Source organism: Macrosteles quadrilineatus, unplaced genomic scaffold, assembly GCF_028750875.1.
Source record: "Macrosteles quadrilineatus isolate MER2022 unplaced genomic scaffold, UCM_ALF_1.0 Scaffold_3__2_contigs__length_128488019, whole genome shotgun sequence".
NCBI lineage: Eukaryota > Metazoa > Arthropoda > Insecta > Hemiptera > Cicadellidae > Macrosteles > Macrosteles quadrilineatus.
The window spans coordinates 27,242,413-27,258,976 of record NW_026542596.1 but is presented as its reverse complement, the minus strand read 5'-3'; the positions used below and the strand labels follow the sequence as shown (position 1 = coordinate 27,258,976).

At 34.9% G+C, this 16,564-nt stretch overlaps 1 protein-coding gene across 1 annotated transcript in view; it reads left to right on the top strand.

Annotated features, from left to right (window-relative positions):
* The window catches only part of LOC128990330 (uncharacterized), a 230,359-nt gene that overhangs the window by 167,314 nt on the left and 46,481 nt on the right, over positions 1-16,564 (top strand). Inside the window, exons 7-8 of the mRNA XM_054412667.1 lie at positions 5,924-6,128; positions 7,270-7,457. Coding sequence (XP_054268642.1) covers positions 5,924-6,128; positions 7,270-7,457 — 393 coding nt within the window. The remainder of the gene's footprint in view (positions 1-5,923; positions 6,129-7,269; positions 7,458-16,564) is intronic.

Below are 16,564 nucleotides of genomic sequence, written 5' to 3'. Positions count from 1 at the left end.
GTTAGTGTAGACGAGAACTCTCTTGTCTCTGTAGTGCCATTGTTCTGTCCTAAGAATGTCTGTTCCTCAATGTTTGATGTTACAGGTGTTTTGACTACAGAACAGTCAGATCTGCTGTATCCGTTCCTCAGCACTGATACCAGAAGTGGTCACAAGAAGCCTTAATCAGTCAGTGTAGAAAAAAATTCTCTTGTCTCTGTAGTGTCATTGTTCTGTCCTAAGAATGTCTGTTCCTCAATATTTGATGTTAGGTACAGGTGTATTGACTACAGAACAGTCAGATCTGCTGTATCCGTTCCTCAGCACTGATACCAGGAGTGGTCACAAAGAAGCCATCATCAGTTAGTGTAGACGAGAACTCTCTTGTCTCTGTAGTGCCATTGTTCTGTCCTAAGAATGTCTGTTCCTCAATGTTTGATGTTAGGTACAGGTGTATTGACTAGAGAACAGTCAGATCTTCTGTATCTGTTCCCCAGCACTGATACCGGGAGTGGTCACAAGAAGCTATCATCAGTCAGTGTAGACGAGAACTATCTTGTCTCTGTAGTGCCATTGTTCTGTCCTAAGAATGTCTGTTCCTCAATGTTTGATGTTAGGTACAGGTGTATTGACTAAAGAACAGTCAGATCTGCTGTATCTGTTCCCCAGCACTGATACCGGGAGTGGTCACAAGAAGCTATCATCAGTCAGTGTAGACGAGAACTCTCTTGTCTCTGTAGTGCAATTGTTCTGTCCTAAGAATGTCTGTTCCTCAATGTTTGATGTTACAGGTGAATTGACTACGGAACAGTCAGATCTGCTGTATCCGTCCCTCAGCACTGATACCAGGAGTGGTCACAAGAAGATATCATCAGTCAGTGTAGACGAGAACTCTCTTGTCTCTGTAGTGCCATTGTTCTGTCCTAAGAATGTCTGTTCCTCAATGTTTGATGTTACAGCTGTATTGACTACAGAACATTCCCAAGTAGCACACATCGTTGGCCCAACGTTGGGAAATGGTCGGCACGGTTGGGAAATGGTTGGCAGAAATTTTAACGATTTGCCAACGTTGGCCCAACGGAAACTGGTATTCGTTGGCCCTACAAAGGAAAGAATCGTTGGGCCTTCGTTGGGTTTAAGTATAAAACATTCTAAAACGCATTTTAAGGAATTGATTCATTTAAAAGTACATAAATGTTATGGCAGCAGAATATAAGACAAATATTGTAAAAATTTGGATCTATAATAAATGTAGTCATATGATGTTTTGATACCAGATACAGTGGGGAACACCTGCTTAACATATAATAATTATAATAATTCCATTTTTTTTTTAAACAATATTCTTTAACGTATTTTAGCAAATTTTTAATAGTTATAGGGGAAAGATTAATTAATTATATAACAATCAATTATAACAGTAGCCTGCTAATCTAATGGTAATTAAATAATCTATATTCAAATACTAGTATCCTCTCCAACTACCAGAAAAACAATTCAACTACTTGAGGCCTAAAGAGATTAACAGAATCATATTATACTGTAGCATCAAAAAATATTTCAAGTATTGTGACCATTGCACCTCTCGGCTACTCTTTGACCACTTGAAAACACCTATAATCAGCAAGCACAGCTAGCTCAGAGGTAAGGCGTGAGGCTCACAAGGCGAAGGTACCGGGTTCGAGACCCGTTCCGGCCAAATAATTTTATCTCGTTTTTTTCAAAATTAGTTTTTATGAACTATTTAATCAATTTACTCAACTGATAATTATGCTTTCATACTAAATCTTTATTATTTTGTGTTTTTTATGTTTAGGCCCAATGGGATGGTTGGCCCTTCCGCAAAAATTGGTTGGTTGGCCAACCGTAAGACTGAGTGCCAAAACATACCGTTGGCCAACGATCGACACAAACGTTGGGCAAACGATTTTTGCTACTTGGGTTCAGATCTGCTGTATCTATTCCTCAGCACTGATACCAGGAGTGGTCACAAGAAGCCTTCATCAGTCAGTGTAGACGAGAATTGTCTTGTCTCTGTAGTGCCATTGTTCTGTCCTAAGAATGTCTGTTTCTTAATGTTTGATGTTACAGGTGTATTTACTACAGAACAGTCAGATCTGCTGTATCTGTTCCTCAGCACCAGGTGTGGTCACAAGAAGCCTTCATCAGTCAGTGTAGACGAGAATTGTCTTGTCTCTGTAGTGCCATTGTTCTGTGTCCTAAAGAATGTCTGTTCCTCAATGTTTGATGTTACAGGTGTATTGACTACAGAACAGTCAGATCTGTTGTATCCCCTCCTCAGCACTGATACCAGGAGTGGTCACAAGAAGCCATCATCAGTCAGTGTAGACGAGAATTCTCTTGTCTCTGTAGTGCCATTGTTCTGTCCTAAAAATGTCTGTTCTTCAATGTTTGATGTTACAGATGTATTGACTACAGAACATTCAGAACTGCTGTATCCATTCCTCAGCACTGATACCAGGAGTGGTCACAAGAAGCCATCATCAGTCAGTGTAGACGAGAACTCTCTTGTCTCTGTAGTGCCATTGTTCTGTCCTAAGAATGTCTGTTCTTCAATGTTTGATGTTATAGGTGTATTGACTACAGAACATTCAGATCTTTTGTATCCGTTCCTCAGCACTGGTACCAGGAGTGGTCACAAGAAGCCATCATCAGTCAGTGTAGACGAGAACTCTCTTTTCTCTGTAGTGCTATTGTTCTGTCCTAAGAATGTCTGTTCCTCAATATTTGATGTTACAGGTGAATTGACTACGGAACAGTCAGATCTGCTGTATCCGTCCCTCAGCACTGATACCAGGAGTGGTCACCAGAAGCCATTATCAGTCAGTGTAGACGAGAATTCTCTTGTCTCTGTAGTGCTATTGTTCTGTCCTAAGATTGTCTGTTCCTCAATGTTTGATTTTACAGCTGTATTGACTACAGAACATTCAGATCTGCTGTATCTGTTCCTCAGCACTGATACCAGGAGTGGTCACAAGAAGCCTTCATCAGTCAGTGTAGACGAGAATTGTCTTGTCTCTGTAGTGCCATTGTTCTGTCCTAAGAATGTCTGTTCTTCAATGTTTGATGTTACAGGTGTATTGACTACAGAACATTCAGATCTGTTGTATCCGTTCCACAGCACTGATACCAGGAGTGGTCACAAGAAGCCATCATCAGTCAGTGTAGACGAGAACTCTCTTTTCTCTGTAGTGCTATTGTTCTGTCCTAAGAATGTCTGTTCCTCAATGTTTGATGTTACAGGTGAATTGACTACGGAACAGTCAGATCTGCTGTATCCGTCCCTCAGCACTGATACTAGGAGTGGTCACCAGAAGCCATTATCAGTCAGTGTAGACGAGAATTCTCTTGTCTCTGTAGTGCCATTGTTCTGTCCTAAGAATGTCTGTTTCTCAATGTTTGATGTTACAGGTGTATTGACTAAAGAACAGTCAGATCTGCTGTATCCGTCCCTCAGCACTGATACCAGGAGTGGTCACAAAAAGCCTTAATCAGTCAGTGTAGACGAGAATTCTCTTGTCTCTGTGTTATATATTATATATTCTTTGTTTTCTATGACAATTTTAACTTTGTTGTTGTATTCGTTTTAGCGTATTTCCCATATAGGGAATAAGCTATTAATTACCGTAGGTGTTATGGTAAGACCTCGACCCGGGACCGATTTACTTTTTCGTTTTTAGGTCCTTAGAGGCCAAAAACACCATCCGTTCAAATTCATATATATATATCTCAAGGAATTCACACTTTCTTATATACCAATATTTATATATATTCATTGGATCTTGAACATCATCGTTTTGTTTTTTTATTGCTATTTCCATATCTATTAGATCTCTTTCAATTGTTCTAATCTTGTAATCTAAATTCAGATTTGTTTTTAAAGACTTACCTAACAGTTCATTTTCTTCATTAGTAAACTCAATGTACTATGGGAACGGGGGCTTATGGGGAGGGGGTTTATGGGGTAAAAATAGGTTTTTCCTATTTTTGACTATAAAATCATAAAATTTTACAATCTCTTTCCAGACTATTTTGTAGAACTTAAAAAATAAATAATTTTGTACATTGACACATTGTTGTATGCCTAATGGTTATGGAGATAATAAAAAAACTTTAAATTTAATAAACTTTAAAACTTTGACTGTGTAGTATGCTTGTTTGTGGATATATTTTCATTAAATTTGGCAATTTTGTTTATTTAATACTAAGCTATCAACATTTCAATAAAAAACACACCTCAATACGTTCCCTGTAGCAGCAAACCTAGGTACTCATTAAAATAGGAAATAAATCTGACAATTTTCAGGGAATATTTCAGTAGAAACCCAGCCAGGTAAATGGAAATTCCATTAGTCTGCAGGTTTGCTGCGGCGGGGGTATTTATTAAATATACCGGAATCATAAACATCCTACCTCTACAGAAACATTCTATGATTACCAATTTACCTAATTTTCTGTTACTTAACAAGTGTAGGCCTATTTTATTAATTTGGGGTTTCTTATTTTGTTATTTTAAATGTTTCAATTGCATAATTAAGTGGATTAAGTGCAAGGAAAAGGTAATGTGTTCCCATTTTTTCGTACTCACAAAATATTAAACCCAAAAATTGTCTTTTATATATATATAGCTATATTTTATTTTATTTTATTTATCATTTCAACGGCTGACGCCAATACATAGATGATTGATAGAGATACAATTTAAGGAACTAACAAGATGCAAATGTAATACAATTCAGAAAAGTAACAAGCTACGAGAAAACTATAAATACAACAATAAGTAAAAAACAACAATAAATAGCAACAAATAGCAATAGCAAATAGCAACATAGCAAATAGCAAATAGCAAATAGCAACAAGTTGACAAACATGCAAAATTCACAATAATGATCTACAATTTAAGAAAAATATTTGATAATGACATTTGAGTGCAAAAACAGAAACAATATTTAAGCATGAACCAAACCATCAACCCAAAAATATCAGAAAATAGCGAACCATACTGCCGTGCAATTAAAAAAACCCAGAAAGGCAGTAAAAAAATTTGCGTAAACAGAAAGGCACAGGTACAAAACACAGGAACTTCACCACCTCGAAATCACCACACATTTCTTGAAGGTAGCCAACGACATATTAAAGAGGTCAATATCATCAGGTAGAGAATTGACGAGACGTTGGGCTCTGGGCAGTGGGCTGAAGAGATGATAATTGGTGCTGAGATGCTCACGAGAGAAGAGGTCCTTGGATCTTGAAGATCTACCTGCCCTGAAGTTCAGAAGTTTGAGAAGTCCAGGACAGTCGATGAAGCCATTGACCAGTTTGTAAATGAGCAAGATGTCCTGTATCTCACGTCTGGACTCCAATGGAAGGATTTGAAGGGCCTTGGAGATTTCTTGGATGGGCACCTCTCTGTAGTTGTAGCCCAACCTCACACCGACCACTCTCAAGAAGTGATTAACAACCATTTGAAGTTCGGTCTTGAGATAGTCTTGGTGAGGTGACCAAACACAACAGCCAAACTCTAGATGTGGTAATACGAAGGCCAGGAACAGGGTTTTGAGTAGAGTAACGTCTTGGAAATATTTGGAGCTTCGAAGAACAAATCCCAGGGCTTGAAGGGCTTTTCTGCAACTAGAGGTAATATGACGTTCCCATGACAGGGAGGAGGTTAAGGTCACGCCTAAATCCCTCACTTCATTAACCCTTGCAAGATTAGATTGACCCAGGCTATATACGAACTGAGATTGAGACTTCTTCTTGCTAAACGATATGGCTACACACTTTTTAATGTTTAGATCCATGTGGTTTGAGACACACCAGTTCTGGACGGCATCGAGACTACGTTGGAGGAGAAGATATTATATATAGGAGATATTATATATATAGCTTTTATATATATGTTTTATATATTGTTTTATTTCAGGTTTTTCACACCCATTGGTTCCTTGATTTCGACTGGTCTTCCAACCAATATATAAATATTTACACTAGAAATGGTTATGTAAACTCAACCATATTTTCCTGGAATTTTCTAGATTATTATGGAACTGCTGATAAAATCAATTATTTTTCAATGTCTACATCACATATGGACCTCGATTCAATAAAATATTTTGAATCTGCAAAAGGTATGACAAGATACCATATATATATAGCTATTACCGTAGGTAGCACGGTAAGACCCAGGCTCGGAACCCATTTAATTTTTCCATTTTTGTGTCTCTAGAGTCCAAAAACACCATTCGTTCAAATGTGTATACATATATATAAATTTGGTTTAAAGGAGTAAAGTGGGATAAACTTGAATGAGTTCGCAAAACAGCATGATCAGACCATGGGAACGGGGTTTTAAGGGGGGGTTTTATGGGGTAAAAAATTGTTTTTTATAATTTGTTACCGTCAAAACACAACATTTCCGAATTTCTCTCTCTAGATATTTTTAAGAGCTTTAAAAACTAATAATTTAGTACATCAAAGTGTTTTTAACACAGGGGTTATTGGTAACATAGAAAATATAAAAAAATTTTAAATTTCAAATTCTCATGTTTTTCTTATGGAGAATATTGTAAAATATTGTAGTTTGCTTAATTGTTTACGGATATATTTTGATCAAACTTTGCAAATTTATTTATTTTATACTATTTTATTAAAAAATACACTTTATTAGTTTCCTTGTAGGAGCAAAACTAGGTACTCGTTAAACCTAATGTTATTTAAATACATTTAATTGAAAATCAATTCAGACAAATGGAAATTTGCTTAGTCGGCAGGTTTGCTGCGGCGTGGGTATTTTTTATTTAACACAGGAGAACATTATCTCGTCCTTTACTGAAATCTAGTTCCTTAAACTAAACTTAACTTACACCCAATTTAACCTAACTTTAAAGACCCTATTTTAGTCAATGTTTTTACCCAACAAAGTTTTTAATGCTCTGTTAGAATAGGATTTGTCTCAATAATTTTTTTTTTATCAGAATTTATTTTACAATCTGTTCAAAAAAAAATATGAGAACAATAAGTAAGTATTACATGGTATGGTAACAAAATTATTCAACTAACCAGCTGATGCCTCAAAACAACTTTGTTGGGGATAAACCTATTGAGCGTAGCGAGCGATAAGAAACATTTTAGCATGGCTAACTTTTATAGCTAAGCTCACGATGATAGGTCAATATAAACACTAACCCGCTCACTTTCTAGAGTTTAGTACTTTTGTAGAGAGTAGAGCCCCTAATGTTAATATAGCTTAAAAATATTTTATTTTTACAGGATTCTACTCAACGAAAAATGCTATAGTCAGCCCCATTTTCACTCCAAAGTCTGAAAGACTTTGTGTTGTAATTTTTTTCCACTGTCCAACAAGTCCAGATGAATGTAGTTCTTCGTCATTACACATAACTGCGGAAGGATTTCTACTTGACGATACTTATCAGCTTGATCACGTCACTGACATAGAGGTATGTTTAAATAATACTGTACTTATAGCTTTTTCCTTTTTCTGTAATTTAGATAATAACTTTAATCGTGTAAGCATCGTGTAAGCATAGTACAAAGATACTGTATGAAGATAGCTTTTGTAGCTCAATGCATAGCTAAAATGTATTTTATAGATGCCATATATCATAATCAAAAGATATTATAAAATTTATTTGATGGCGAATGAGGTGTCGAATAAATACAATTAGAATGTGTAAGACCATGGGCACCCATATCAATATTGACAGGGGGCTGGAGGTGAATATATTACATTTTAGTGGTTTATACCACTAAAGGCTAGTGGTTTATACCAGGCGACCAATGCTCTATGACTACAAGAAATGGCATAGTATAGGCTATCCAACGAGCCTACTCCCACCACTCTCAGACGACCTGTCGCTGAACATTGCTCTGCAGAAAATGATCCGGTTTTTTGCCGCACCCTGTACTTTGGAAAAAGATATACAGGATAGAAAAAAGTACCAGGACGGTTAAATATATCAAAAAGTAATATAGATATAGATAGAGCTTCAGAACTTGGTACACAGTTACTGGGCTTTAAGATCATTAACACATTATTCAAAGATGCACTACCTCTCGAGGGGGATGGCCCGCTAGGAGTCAGAAGAAAATCTTATATGTAAGTATAGGTTGTCCGTTTGAGTTCAAATTTGCGGCATTGTATTTTACTAGTGAGGACCTTTAATTTGATGCCTAGGACCTATGCTTACATTTAAGCTATTCTTCTGACTCCTAGCAGGTCGCCTTCCTGAGGAGGTATCCTGCTATCTTGCTGAGGAGGATCTCTGAATAATGTGTTAAAATAGCAGGTATGAGTGGTCTGTGTGAATGTCTTAGGACCATGTGTGTGGAATGTATCTGCCAAGTCTAAGGCAATTCATATTATGTGTAATTACTAATGGGCTAATTTCCTATACTTCTTAACGTGCAAACTATATGTGCGATATATGCGTGCAAATACTTTACTTATATCTTTTTGTTATATACTTATTTCGTAAACTAGCTTTTTTCTCTTCTTGTATACAAAATTCTGTGTGTACAATCTTATATTTATAATACCCCCGCCGCAGCAAACCTGCAGACTAAGCGAATTTCCATTTGCCTGATTGGATTTACACTAAAATGTCTCCTTAAAAATATCACATTTGTTCCCTATTTAAACAGAATTAGTTTAACAAATACTTAGGTTTGCTGCAACAGGGAGGGTAAATTTTTTTTAAATGTAAAATGTTAAAAGGTACTGTAGTTTAGTAAGAAATTAATGTATTTTCCTAATTTTATCAAGATATGTTCATAAACAAACAAACTACAACAGTTGACTTATTCTCCATAAGAATAACATGGGAATTTTAAAATTACAATTTTTTTGAATTTTATCCGTAACAATTAGGCGCATAATAACGCTTCAATATACTAAATTATTTGTTTTTTTAAGCTCTACAAAATGGTTTAGAAAGAAATTGTGAAATTTTGTGTTTTTAGGGTCAAAAATGGGAAAAACCTATTTTTACCCCATAAAACCCCCCATAAACCCCCGTTCCTATAGTCCGATCATGCTGGTTCGCGAACTCATTCAAGTTTATCCCGCCTTACACCTTCAAACCAAATTTTATCAAAATCGGACAAAAATTACCTCTATAGTCCTATAGTCCTATAGTCCTACTTCTATAGTCCTATAGTCCTAATATTACTTCTATAGTTCCTATAGTCCGATCATGCTGGTTCGCGAACTCATTCAAGTTTATCCCGCCTTACACCTTCAAACCAAATTTTATCAAAATCGGACAAAAATTACTCAAGTTATCGTGCGGATGGACACATATATATATATATATATATATGTAGACACATATACAATGAGACCTACGGTAATAGCTACTTCCCTATAGGGAAATTCGCTAATAAAAGAGGAAGTTTGTTAATATATTTGAACGTTATGGACTCCGAAACCGCTCGACAGATTGTAATGAAACTTTCAGGCATTATTAAGCATTGTTCAAGGATGGTTTGTGTGAAGTTTGGTGCAGATCCGTCAAAAGGGCTCCGCCCTAGTGGCTCTGAAGTTTCCCATGATAACCTTATGAGTACTTACCGTATACAGGGTGTCCTGTAACTCTCTGGACATATGTATATAGTGTTGTTTGTTTAGGTCAAGACAAATACATATCACCATAGGAACATGGGTCTGTGGTGCCTATTTTTCCGTCTGTATGTATTTAAGTTTTTTTTACAAAAACATTAATAACTCCTAAACGGTTTGAGATACAGCGGATGGATAAATAATAACAGATAAATGTCTTCTTTTCTAAATGCATGACCACTTTTCTCCATTTAAACAATGCCAAACAACGTAAAAGGGGTATTAGCATTGTTTAAATGGAGAAAAGTGGTCATGCATTTAGAAATGTAGACATTTCCCTGTTATTATTTATTTAATCTTAAAAAATAAGGTATCATTGAAAACTACTTACATTAAATTTACTAACTTTTTTGTATCTTGCAATTTTTTCGTTAAGTTAACGGTTTTCGTGAAATTTGGCATCAAATACTTTAAATGGCTGCCATTTTAAAACGGTAAATTTTGTAAAATATAATTTTAAACAAAGATAGGTCTTAACAAGATAAACATTTATGCAAAATCTCAACGCTGAATCTCAAGTATCTCAAACCGTTTAGGAGTTATTAATGTTTTTGTAAAAAAAACACATAAATACAGACAGACGGAAAACTAGGCACCACAGACCCATGTTCCTATGGTGAAATGTGTTTGTCTTGACCTAAGCAACAACACTATATGTATATATATGTCCACTATATATATATATGTCTAAAATCTCCTATTTTGACATTTCCGTGGCAGCAAACCTGCATACTCACTTCCCATGTTATTCTTACGGACAATATGTTTGCATAATTGTTTATGAACATACATTGAGAGAATGTTGATGTGTGGTGCTATTTTAATTTTATTGACACATTTGGAATTCGCATGGATTAAAGTTATAAACAAATCTCACAAACTATTATAGGTGGAAAATAAAATAAAATAGGTTAGGCCTATGTGTTTTTTTTCTGAAATTTGTATGGGGTTTTTAAAATTTATATTCTAAAAAAAAAACGCTTGATAAATTTTGATAGTTTCTGTAGTTTTATTTAGTTAGGCCTAGTTGCCTAAACTTAATTTATTTCGGTAGATTCATTATAATACAGTACATCCAATACCTTTTTTTCGGTTACATATTTAATCTTTTTTATAAAAATACAATATCATACAAAATTTTTCAGTCTCTATAAACTTATAGACATAAATCTACCTAAATATTTGCATAATGTTGTCTAGACTAAGTAATAATAATTTTAACTAATTTTTGACTAAGTAAGTAGTCAAATTGGTTCTCAAGATAAATCAAATTTTCCTTTAAAAAACATGAAACTCAGAGGTTGCGGAAAACAGCATTTCAAAAAGAGCGTGTACCGTAACCATGGAAATAAAGGAAAATAAACTGATGAATATAGCTAAAAACTGTGTTATTGTTATATTAGCTTATTTACACACCATAATAGTAAATATTCATCAGGCCTAGAAGTTTTAAAAAGGATTATTCATTTCTATATGAAAAAGCATTATTTAACGGAATTGAATTATTCAATTTGTAACAATTTATCATCATCTATGTCCTTCCATGAGTCCTCCTTGTTTGTGTAGTCACCATGGTTATCACATCTCTTCATCTACTACACACAAACATGGCATTTTAGATTGTGGGAATGACACTTATCGTGGAGCGTACTTTCTTTTAAAACGAGAGCACCTGATTAACTAAAGAACTGTCTCCGGAGCACATGGTAGTACACACATAACAGGAGAATATTGGTTACTATCCTCTTTAGTTCCCAACCAAACTTTAACGATGGCAGATTTGGTAAGGGCTGATCAGCACAGCACCACTCTATGGTTTGATATCGAACTCTATCAACATGGTGTGCACATCCTTCTTCTTGGTACACATCCACCAACTCAGATCTCCAATATTTAATATGTTAGTGCCAGGGTAATAGACTTGACATATGCATTTTTTTTATTTAAAGACTATCATATTCAAAAATGTTTTCCAAGCTTTTAAGTTTGCTAACAGCTTCAAGAATTCATCATCTGCGTTTTTTAAGACTTTCCAGAAAGAGGTTTTTGCTTTCTTTGACAAAGTGTCTGTTGTGTCACTTCCGGGTAATGCATGCAAACCTAGTAATGCTGAACTTTTCTTTGGGCCCAAGGAATCTGTGACATTGTTTAGTTTTATTATTCTGTGATTTTGACCAATTCCAAAAAAATTGGAGATATAATAATGAATTTTGCAAAAATAAATTAAGTTTAGGCAATTGTCTTAAAACACACAAAAAATATCATAATCCATCAAGTACTCGTTTCAGAATATTAATTTTTAAAAACCCTTAGAAAGTTCACAAACAACGCCTATCTATCTATCTATCTATCTATATATTAATTACGTAAGCCGATTCTTTGCGTCAAAATTGTGGGCGACTGGGAAGTCGTAGAACGACGGGAGAGGGCTCAAATTAAAGGTCTCGATCCCGTGACGGCGGGAAAAATAGTGAAATTCCCAAAATGTTATCACAAAGTTAGATATAACGTAAAATGTTCTCCATAAGAATACCATTAGAAGTCACTTATTGCAGATTTTTGTTTACATCAATACAGCTGATCGTGATTTCTCATTAAGCCAGTAGGCAATATTACATTTGGATTACTCATTTGCCAGTCAAATCTACAATGTAATGTATACTATATAAAATCAGGGATAAAGTTACCTATAATAATTAAGACTTTTTAGTTGCGTCTTAGAATGCGTTAGATGCGTCTTAGAAGTTGCGTCAATAATTTTACTGTGCAATTGGCAAACTTGTGTATTTTTAAGTAAATTAGTTAAGCGTACGATAAGTAGTAGAATCATAGGAGATCTCTCAAATCAATGTAATTGAACTTAGAATGGCTGAAAACATAATGAAGTGTTTTCTTCTAATTTAAAGGTTATTGTAGTGTTGAAGGAATGTTCAACATGAAACAACTACATTGACTCACGATTCAAGAAGATGGAAGAAGATTCCAGATTTATTTTACACTTTTTTGTATATTTACTAAAATTTTTAATTTGAGATTTTGTTGTAGTGTTTATTTGTTCGATTTTTTTGTTAGTGTTTTGTATGAAGTGGAATAACCGCAACGGCCGCTCTTAAAAAAACAACCTGGGAATAAAGATTAAATAGGTTTGTACAGGCAAAATATTTGTTCATTAAGTAAGTACTATGACAAGTTCAAATGGGCGTAAAACAACATTGTTTGGAGGTGATTTGAACCAGGCACTGCCTGTTGCTCAAAGCAAAAACGGTTCAAATAATATAGCCTAGCATGCGCGGTAGTAAAGGGAGCTTCCATATATAAAAGTAAAACCTAGAGGTAGTTTCCGTTTCTTAAAACTAACCAAAAATATGCATGTCGAAGATGCTGATGAAAAGTAATTTCGTGATTGGTTTCGGTAACTGGGAAATGGAACCCTAACCAGTCGCAAAATAGTTAGTAATCAGCGTTGATTAGGCCCTTTTTTATTATTATGTGGTGAGGAATATCACACCATAATCCTACACTAGGCTAATACTGTAGTAGTATTTTTATGTTGATCAGAAACACATCTCTAGCGTTAAGTTTGGTCAATGGGATGCCTTTACTTTACACTAAGTTTGTTAAACCTTTATTACAAAAGGAGCATAAATTTTGAATAGAAATAGTAACTGGATCCGGGTGCTAATTTAGCGGGTTTGACCATGAAATAAGCTTATCTCGCACACACCTCTCAACACACCTTTGTTTGCCTTTTCATATTTGACGAAGACGATTTCCAATACTGTATTTCAATCAGGGAAGCCTTTTATCATCATTAACCAAAAGACCAAAGCTACCTTAGTAAGCCAATATGTATTTACAAAAATGTTTGCTGCCTTAGCAGAGCTAAACCTTTGAAGTAGGTAATTCAAATTATTTATCGAAAGCAACATCCACAAAAGCAAACAAAGGCAAACAACAAAATTGTTTACATCAAAGATATGTTGTACCGGGATATCTGTCCTGACACATAGATAATTTGATTCTGAGTTTGTTTAAATACTACAATAATTTGTTTTACGGTTGAGTTTTTTAGGGACTAATGTCCCTACAAGCCACTAGTCTATATATTAATTACGTAAGCCGATTCTTTGCGTCAAAATTGTGGGCGACTGGGAAGTCGTAGAATGACGGGAGAGGGCTCAAATTAAAGGTCTCGATCCCGTGACGGCGGGAAAAATAGTGAAATTCCCCAAATTTTAACACAAAATTAGATATAACGTAAAATGTTCTCCATAAGAATAGCATTAGAAGCCATTTACTGCTGATTTTTGTTTACTTCAATACAGCTGATCGTGATTTATCACTAAACCAATAGGCAATATTACATTTGGATTACTCATTTGCCAGTCAAATCTGCAATGTAATGTATACTATATAAAATCAGGGATAACGTTACCTATAATAATTAAGACTTTTTAGTTACGTCTTAGAAAGTTGAGGTCAATTATTTTACTGTGCAATTTGCAAACTTGTGTATTTTGAAGTAAATTAGTCAAGCGTATGATAAGCAGTAGAATCGTAGGAGATGTCTCAAATCAAAGGAACTGCCTGTTGCTCTAAGCAAAAAAGGTTCAAATAATATAGTTTAGCATGCAAGGTAGTAAAGGGAAAGGGAACATTCATCTATAACAGTAAAACCTAGAGGTAGTTTTTGTTTCTTTAAACTAACAAAAAATATGATGTTGAAGAGATACTGATGAAAAGTAATTTAGTGATTGGTTACGATAACTGGGCAATGGAACAATAAACAATCGCAAAATTGTTAGTAATCAAGCGTTGATTAGGCCTAGGCCTTTTTTGGTAGAATATTTAAAGTCAATCGCACCTTTAAGAGGAAATACCACTACACTAGGTGTACAATGCAGTTGTCTGCTTGCAATATTGAGCGGAGCTATCATATTAATCTTAATCCAATACTTCTCTAAAGTCAATACTACATCTGTTCCTCGTAAATGAGATTAAATACTTGCAGTATCCAATGTCAATGTTATAATATCTGCTTCACAAAAATGGAATGTCTATTTAAAGTATTCAAAGTCAATTATAAGTCTGGTTCACGTAAAATGAATTGTCTACTTGCAGGAACCAAAGTCAATGTTTCATCTGGTTCTCTTAAATGTCTTACTTGCAGTATCCAATATCAATGATACATTTGGTTCGCTTAAATAAAATGCCTTTTTACAGTATCCAAAGTCAATGGAACGCCTGGTTCACTTAAATGGAATATCTATTTGCAGGATCCAAAGCAATGCTTCATTTGATTCACATAAATGAGAAATCTACTTGCAGTATCCAAAGTCAATGATACGTCGGGTTCTCGTAAACGAATAATTTACTTGTAGTATCCAAGCTCAATGGAGCATTTGGTTCACATAAATAAGATTCCTATTAGCAGTATCCAAAGTCAATGGTAGCCATCTGGTTCTGGTTAACTTAAATGGAATCATGGAATGTATTCCATCTCAATGATGCGTTAGGTTCACGTAAACGAATTATGTACTTGCAGTAAACAAACTCAATGGCACATTTGGTTAACGTAATTGAATTGTTTACTTGCAGTATCCAAACCCAGTAGTACATTTGGTTCACGTAAATGGAGTGCCTATTTGCAGGATCCAAAGTCAATGGTACGTCTGGATCACAACAATGGAATGTCTACTTGCAGTATCCAAACTCAATTGTAGGCCAATATTTGGTTCACATAAATAGAATGGCTATGTGGATTACCGTATTTAAATCAATGGTGCATCGGCTTTATTCCGGCGACCATAATGTTATTGGTTATTCATTTTGTAGTAAATTATGCTCAATGATATTAATCCGATTGATATTCCCTTTTCTCTGTACGGTATTTCTAATGTGCTATTTAGATGATTCCTTGACTAACACATGTTGCGACTCTTGTTTACCTTTTTATTGTTAACTCGCAAATAATGTCATGGCAACCAATTAACCCGTAAGGCCCATGTTAAATTTCCAAAAGTTTAAATTAACGTAGAGAAAACCCCTGTGGTCCGATTTGTACCATTTCAGATTTATACCTTCCCATGGTTGAATACTATGATTGTGCTAAATTTGGTGCAGATCGCTTCAGCCGTTCAGGAGGAGTATTTGTAAAACAAAAGCAGGAGTGTAGTATAAGAGCTTCGCTCGCTTCGCTTCGCTCCGCTCAATAAACTTACACTAGGCTAATAGTAGTTTTATTATTGTTGATCAGATACAAATCTAGGGTTTGGTCAATGGGATGCCTTTACTTAACACTAATTTTGCTAAACCTTTACCAAAGGAGTATAAACTTAGAAATAATGATAACTGGGTCGGGGTGCTAATTTAGTGGTTTTGACCAATAACTAAGCTTATCTCAACACACCTTTATTTGCCTTTTCATAATTGACGAAGACAATTTTCCATATTTCAATCAGGGAAGCCTTTTTATAATCATAAACCAAAAGACCAAGGCTACCTTAGTAAACCAATTCACATACATGTTTGCTGCCTTTAGCATAAAGTTAAACCTCTAGCGGCATTTAAATTATTTACTAGTGTCCCTGTTGCTCGAATTCGAGCAATTGCTAAGTATTACAGGCATTATTTTAAAAAGAATAACAGTAATTATTTCTGATTACTTTAAAAGATTCAACTCAAAGATTATGGAAATACTCAAGATGTACATAACAGATTATATCAATTTATCCAGGCTCTCTCGCTTTTTCCATTGTAATATTTACGCAAACCAAAATTCAAATAGTAAATATTTCATTTCAACCGAGTCAGTAAATGTTGGTAGCAAACTGTTAAATTAGCAAATTTATTGACTGTTTACAATTAACATATGTTCTTCTTCTCACTTTTAATTTCTGACAACAGCTGAAGTTTCATAACATTTTT